General features: G+C 46.3%; 1 protein-coding gene across 1 annotated transcript; it reads right to left on the bottom strand.

Annotated features, from left to right (window-relative positions):
* Nucleotides 1-4116: 4116 nt before the first annotated feature.
* ems (empty spiracles) lies at nt 4117-6972 on the bottom strand. The gene is made up of 2 exons (XM_036818752.3): nt 5487-6972; nt 4117-5123 (listed from the first exon to the last, which is right to left on the bottom strand). Exons 1-2 carry the CDS (start codon nt 6652-6654, stop codon nt 4774-4776), a joined length of 1518 nt encoding a protein of 505 aa, XP_036674647.3. The 5' UTR covers nt 6655-6972; the 3' UTR covers nt 4117-4773.
* Nucleotides 6973-7381: the final 409 nt, after the last annotated feature.

Raw genomic sequence — 7381 nt, 5'->3', positions numbered from 1 at the left:
TTCGTCGGAAAGTATGTAACAGGCAGAAGGAAGCGTTTCCGACCCCATAAAGTATATATATTCTTGATCAGGATCACTAGCCGAGTCGATCTAGCCATGTCCGTCTGTCCGTCTGTCCGTCTGTCCGTCTGTCCGTCTGTCCGTCTGACCGTCTGTCCGTCTGTCCGTCTGTCCGTCTGTCTGTCCGTCCGGATGAACGCTGAGATCTCGGAAACTATGAGAGCTAGGCTATTGAGATTTGGCGTACAGATTCCTGAGCTTCTTACGCAGCGCAAGTTTGTTTCAGTAGACTGCCACGCCCACTCTAACGCCCACAAACCGCCCAAAACTGTAACTCCTACACCTTTTGATGCTAGATAGAAAATTTTAACTGAAATGTATTGTTCTCATCAATACCTATCGATTGACCTAAAAAAAAGTTTGCCACGCCCACTTAAACGCCCACAAACCGCGAAAACCTGTGACGCCCACAATTTGCATGCTAGATAAAAAATTTTAACTGAAATGTATTGGTGTCGTCAATACCTATCGATTGATCCAAAAAAAAATTTGCCACGCCCACTCTAACGCCCATAACGCTTAAATCTGTCTACCGCCGGTAGGTGGCGCATTTTAATTTCGCTTTGCTGCTTGCATATCTCCATTTCCCTTTGAGTAACGGGTATCTGATAGTCGAGGTACTCAACTATAGCGTTCTTCCTTGTTTTAATTTGCTTAGATGCTATAATAATATTAAGTTATTTCAGGAAAGTGTTTATAGATAAAAAAAAACAAATATATAAAAATTGGATTGCAACTTTTTACGCCTTTTTCGATTACCTTGAACCACAGTGCTCAACCAGTGAAAAGCCAACAATCATACGCAGCGTGGGCGCTCCAGCTCAGCGAGCATAAAACAGTAACAACAAACATCAGGTTGTCATAAAGAGTGCATATTTATGTGGCTAATTCGAAATAAAACATAAAACTCACCAAATAATATTAAGAGTCTCTCGACAGACCCAATAACTGACGGAGAAACCGAGATGCATATCAACAATTAGGACGCCCCGCGGAGTTGGCCACGAAATCGGGAATTGGTAATGGGCAGCCGAGAATTGAGAATTGAGAAATTTGACGCTTTTACGAGCCGGGGGAGGGGTATGGACAGCAGCATAATGTCTCTCTTTGATATACCAAATTAAAGCATTCGATATTTGATAGCCGCAGCACTTTGCATATGAAAGAGACGGCGTCTGGCGCCAGAGATTCGTGATGAGGCCGGCGATCTAGCAGTCCAACAATCCAACAATCCAAACACCCGGAGAGCCTAGCATAATTGAGGCAATTAGAAAACATCAAAATATTGGTCGCTGGCCGCAGCAAAATTGTTAAGTAAATAAAAGCCAAAACGAGTCGTTGTTGCGGCCCTTAATTAAGCACTTGAGGACCTAAAGTCGAGTCAAATGTTTACTCTGCTTACCCTGGTCGACAAGTCAAGCAGTTGGCAATGACACAGCGGATCTGGAGTGCATATATGGGCTGTATGGGCTAAAGAGCTGGAGACGCCCACCGTCGGATCATTCAACTAAAACGCTTACTTATTATTATTACGACAAACAAAAATGTCGAGGGCCTGGAAAAGTGATGCCAATCTAGTTTGAACCGCAGGAAGTGCTTGTGGAATGAGAACAAGCGCTGGTAAATTACAAGCAATTGAAGTCGGCTGATAGGAATCTGTTTTGAGATCCAAAACGACGATGACGGAAGTGGGGTTAACAAGCGTGGCGGCGGCCAAGAAGAAGTTCGTCGCCTAAGTCTTTCGTTAGGCAAACGGAGGGAACATGGACTTTAAAATTAATTACTTAATTTAACACAACAAGCGGCCGGCGACACCTTCGATGAGGTCTGACGTCTCCAACGACAACGGAAAGCACTAAACAGTCGTTTCGGGCCCAGAAACCTGTTGGCCCGAATGGCGATGGAGATGGCCAACAGCGCATCGTCGAACGATCCTGGGCCGGAATGAGCGGGCTTAACAGATTAGTTAGCATATCCCATATCAGGGTAATTATTGTTAAATGCGATAACGATCTTGTACAGCGCTGACATTTATTTATTTTCCTTAATTTCGCCGTATTAATCTTCCAGGAAACACACATTAAACAGAACACCGAGATATGGCACGTCCCGATCTTGAACCCTGCGATCTCCGATCTCTCGAGGATGGCCATTAAGGGGCTGGGGGCCTCAAAACTTGGCTTGACAATTTGCATTATGCCGGCGATCGATCAGCGATCGGTGAAATTCAGCCGACAATAATGAGCAATGGAGTGGGGGGGCTGCTGCCCAGAGAAACCCAAACTCAATTAAAGGCCGAAATAACTGCGAGACGAGACACAGCTAACTTAACCAAATTGGATTACTTAATAAACTTTATGGGATATATAACAATAACAATGGGCAGCAAGTTGTGCGTGGTGCTGGCCATAAAGTGAATGCGGCGTTATTATTATTTCTATATCTCTTTTTTTGGGGCGCGCCGCATAACAAACCTTTTGAGGCATTCGAAAATAAAGAAAAAAAAAACTCAGTCAGTCAGCCACGAGGCAAAACAAGTTGTACAAACATATGTATGTCTGATATATGTATAACATCATCAACAGCAACAACTTACCAAATTGTGTTTTAATTTCCGAGAATTATCAGCAAGGGATTTCATTCCGATTTCGTTTTCAGACCCTTCGTCAGTGTTTTTTTTTCGTGTTTTTGTTCTACAGAAACATTTGAAGAGTGATATTGAAAAGCAGGCCGGGCGATAAGCCGTAGCCCCCGAATCCAATATGCAAGGGGCGTGCCCCAGCCCCATTATTAATTACAGTTGCCCCTCGATGGGCAAATGTATCTCCGAACTGGAATCTAAAATCTGGAATCTCGAAGTTTCCATCAAATGTGCGTGCCCGCTAAGCAAACAAGACTCGCCATTAGCCGGGGGTTTATATGGCTAAGCCAGCGATTCCAATCACCGATGGAACATATAATTTGCCCACTCTGATTTATTAGTTTTGCAATTGTAAACTTTGCGATTGCAATATCCCCCTGATTTTATTTAGAGGGACCTTTGACAGAGTGCCACAATTTAGTGCTGTTAACAGCTAGTAATTAGACTCGTTATGTCCGCTAATTAGCCATATCAACCGGGCCAATCGAGTTTGCAGTTTGCCCATTGCAATTAGCCACTGCATATTCATTAGGCCCCATTCGATAGCCGATAGCTGATAGCCGATGGCTGATTGCCGATCTGCCGATAACGATAAGCCTCTTTTCGAAATTGTCGCATAAATTTGTGGTCCAATGATCATAAATTGGGCTTTTAAATCATTAGCACACCTCGAGTGGTTCATTAACCAGTTTTCAAATGGAGCTCCTTGCTGTCTCAGCCCCTCCTACTGTCGACCCACCAAACCCCCCCTTAAAACCACCACCCCCGCCCCTTTGATCTCGCACGAACTGCGCTCAATTAAATTCTACAATAAAACACGATTTGCATTTTAAATTGTGCAATTAAAATGCTTATGAAATCTATAAGAAATAACGATCGCTAAATGCATTTTATAGCCGACTCCTTAAGCTATCCCTCTCTGTTTTTTTCAGCCCCCCTTCGAACCCCTTCTCCGCCGCACCTGTCACCATTCGAGTGGACAGAAACAGCAACAACAATGTTAAATGTCACACGTTAATTAATTGACGGCGCATAATTTTTAACTCTGTCACACAGTGGGACGAACTCAATTAAAAGGGGGTGGAGATGCTGAAATAAAAACACGATAAAAAGTTTTGTTTAAGGAAATTCAAACTAAAAAGCTTAAATAAAAAATGTTCAACCTGACATGCATAGCATACCAATGATTGGAAGATTTACTTCTTGTCAAAAAAAATATTTTATCAAAATGTTATTATAAAACTGTATAATTGAGTAATAAAATATTAATCTCATCATTACTAGATTTTAAAAAAACAATGAAACATACTTCTTTTTGTTACTTTAGAATTTGCTGAAAAAAAGATAATCCCAACCCAGTTCCCAAATTAAATCCAACTCACATTTTTTTTTAGATTTCTTTTCATAATGAATATTTTATATTTTATATGATAATATTTTTGTGTATTTCTTACAGTGTTGTATTGGCTTAGGAAGTAGTTACTAGCAACTAGGGCTTTATAATAATGGGCTTTAAATAATATCCAGCTGCAGTTGAGCGACTCTAGAGGTTCGTGCTTAAGACTAAACATAAATAAATGCTAGATCGTCATACAATACACAAGAATTATACAATAGATAGTACGATTTGCTCAGGAGGAATTCACTAATTAAAAGTAATGCTTGTCATGAATATTTACACGCTTAAACCATTAAATTTGTACAGTTATAGTTGGTGTCTAGCCTAGAGTTCTTTTTTAAGATTTTCGTTTTTGTTCAGATATTTTTGGAAAGAGAGGAAACAACTTGCTTTCTTTGAGCTCTACTCAACCTCGGTTCTTCGCAAGGATTTGGCACGGATCTTGAGAGAGGGTGATAATGTATGTGGAGAGGGGTTCCTAATACTTTCCTATGTACAGTACAGTTAGCCTAACGCCTTAAGAACGCTCTAAGAATATATCACAACAAAACAAACTATGTTACTTCCGCTGGAATTCGACTGGGAACCCCGAAAACTGGAACTGCTGGACTCTATCTGCCAGGATAAGGAACTCACGGACCGCCGCGGGAGGATTATCTCCCGGATTCTAACTCTAGTGACTGGCGTCCAGGTCGTGCTCCTCGTCGCTGGGGCATTCGTCCATCTCCATGTCGATCAGTTCGTCGTCGTCCTCGTCGCCGCTGCCGTTGTGCATATTACGCTGCGATCCCTCGCCGCCGCCCTTCTCGTCCTCCTGCTGCATCCGCTTGTGCTTGGTGCGCCGGTTCTGGAACCACACCTTCACCTGCGTCTCGGAGAGATTGAGGGTCTGGGCCAGGGCCTTGCGTTCAGCCCCCACCACGTACTGGTTGCTCTCGAAGGCGTGCTCCAGCTTGAGGAGCTGCGATGGCGAGAAGGCGGTGCGGATGCGCTTGGGTTTGCGGAACGGGGGCACCAGGAAACCTTGAAGAAGAGCAGAGAAGAAAGGGTTTCGGTTAGTCATCGGTTTATAATATGGAATTTTTACAGACTATATAATGGATTGCTTAGTCCATTAACAAAAGGAACAATCAAAACAAAGTTTTTAAAGCAAGAGATCCTTTGTTCAGAGTAAACCCTATCACCAAATGTGATATATCATTTATGATGCAGTAATACCAAGATATAAACAAGTTAAAAAGTGTTTTAACATGTTAAGATACCCTATCCTCATAGTCATAAGTGGGTTACAAAATTCGATTAATAGGTTTATAACCCTTTTAGATCTCAAGAACTTTCTTTTTTCATAGATGCTACTAGGGTATATCTTATTCTAAAGATACTTACTTCCTGGGAATCGGTGGGGGAAGATCCTTCCGTGGCGGCTGAGCAGCCAGGGGTACAGCTGGTAGCTATCCCTGGCCATGCCCGGATTGGGCATAAACTGGGCGGCGTGTGGCGGCAGACCTGCGGCAGCAGCGGCGGCGGCAGCGGGACCCAGGACATGACCCGCCTGCAAAGCGGCGGCCATCTGGAACTGGGCGGCGGCGATGAGGTGAGGATTGTGCTGGGGCGGCAGTTCCGGCGGGGCATTGATGTAGGGCGGCAGCGCCTTGATGTCCGGCATTCCGGGTTGTCCCTGCGGCATCGGGGGCCCTCCGGGTCCCATGGGAAAGGGTCGCACAAGTCCAGCCGGTGGCATGCCCGGCATCATCATGGGTCCTGCTCCCGCTCCGGGATGCATCATGGCGGGCTTTGGGTAGTTAGGGGGCTGTTGTTGCTGCTGCTGCTGAGGGGGCGTGGCATGCGGACTACTGATGAGCAGCGTGGGCGACGAAGAGGGCTGCGAGGATTGCGGGCTCACGGATTTGGGTGGCGTATGAGGTGGCTGGATGCGCTGGGCGGGATTCTCCGCCTGCTCGTGGGCAGGTGGGGCAGGTGATCGCTCTCTCTTCAGGGAGACGGGATGTTGGGGCTGCTCCGAGTCCGGGGAGAGGCGCGTCTGCAGCGGACTCAATCCGCTGGCCATGGCGGCATTGTGGTGCAGTCGCTGGAGCAGCTCCTGGATGTCCTGGTGGTTCTTGGGATGTTGCTGCTGCTGCTGCTGCTGTTGGTGTTGCTGTTGTTGCATGAGGAGGTGCTGGTGCAGCACATGCTGCTGGGCGGGCGAGAGATGCGGATGCGGATGAGCTGGCTGCAAGTGCTGCTGCTGCTGCTGCTGGGCGTGTGGATGCGGATAGGGCAGTCCGTGGGCAGGAGGAGCCATCAGGTGGTGAGGAGGTGAGCCGGGTATGAGGGTCAAGGTAGCAGGCGGCGTCTGGGGCGGTGAACCCGGACCATTTCTCTCGCCGGGCGGCGGACTTTGGGGGCCGGACAGCTCCGGTGTGGAATTGCCGCCGGCAGTGCTGACATCATTGCCCACAATGGACTCGATGCTGAAACCGATCTTCTGCTTGGGCGTGGGCATCATGACGGCTGCGGCGGCGGTGGGAACCGGCGGAATCATCTTAGTCATAAATACGGCGGTTAGTTCGGCTATGTTGGCGGTTGTCGGGATTTTATGGGGAGTTAAAACACTTTGTTTCGTAATCCTCAGGGAAGTCCTTGTGTTCTCTTGATTAACTCTTGGTATTTTATAATATTTCTCACTCTAAGCGACGCATTGGAAACGCTTCTGTATATATTTCTACTGTATAAATCACACACGCACTCGATGTTTTTGGGTTTCGGGAACTTTTACTCTATGGCGATCGACGCGCTCGTTTCGGTCGGAAGACGAGGAATATAGACGTGTGCTCTCGACGACGTTCGATGTCTGAATAAATCCGGAGAGCGCTACGACACCACCAAGTGTGCGCTGCTCGAATGCCGATGAGAGTTGTTGGGAATCGAGAATTGAGAAGTCGCCCTCTCTCTCTATCGAGCAGGCCAAACCAGTTTATCGGGCCAGAACGGGAGGCAGTATACTTGCTGCCCTATAGCCATCTTGTTCATCCCTACTTTGTGGATTTTATCTACCCCAGCGATATGGTATATCTCTCTGTGAGTGAGTGAAATGGCTGCTTTTCCAAAGGGGCGGGTCCAACGTAATGCTCTGCTCTTACCCCGACTTTTCTGCATATGGCTTCCGTTCGCATTCAACCACCAGTTGTTGTTGCTCTTGGCCTTTGTGTAATTTGGCTTAAACTGCCATTCATAGTTTTTTTGTTTTTGCGGTTGCATTTCTGGGCCGGAACGAGCGC

The sequence above is a fragment of the Drosophila suzukii genome, chromosome 3 (genome assembly GCF_043229965.1).
Source record: "Drosophila suzukii chromosome 3, CBGP_Dsuzu_IsoJpt1.0, whole genome shotgun sequence".
Taxonomy (NCBI): Eukaryota; Metazoa; Arthropoda; class Insecta; order Diptera; family Drosophilidae; genus Drosophila; species Drosophila suzukii.
The sequence above is the reverse complement of the archived record's forward strand: the minus strand, read 5'-3'. Positions and strand labels throughout refer to the sequence as shown.

What these genes read in the sequence shown, in the direction of transcription:
- ems (XM_036818752.3), bottom strand. Translation starts at nt 6,654, where the DNA reads ATGACTAAGATGATTCCGCCGGTTCCCACCGCCGCCGCAGCCGTCATG. An exon ending in CCCCCACCGATTCCCAGGAA is followed by an intron (nt 5,124 to 5,486) that starts GTAAGTATCTTT and finishes CTCTTCTTCAAG; the next exon opens with GTTTCCTGGTGCCCCCGTTC.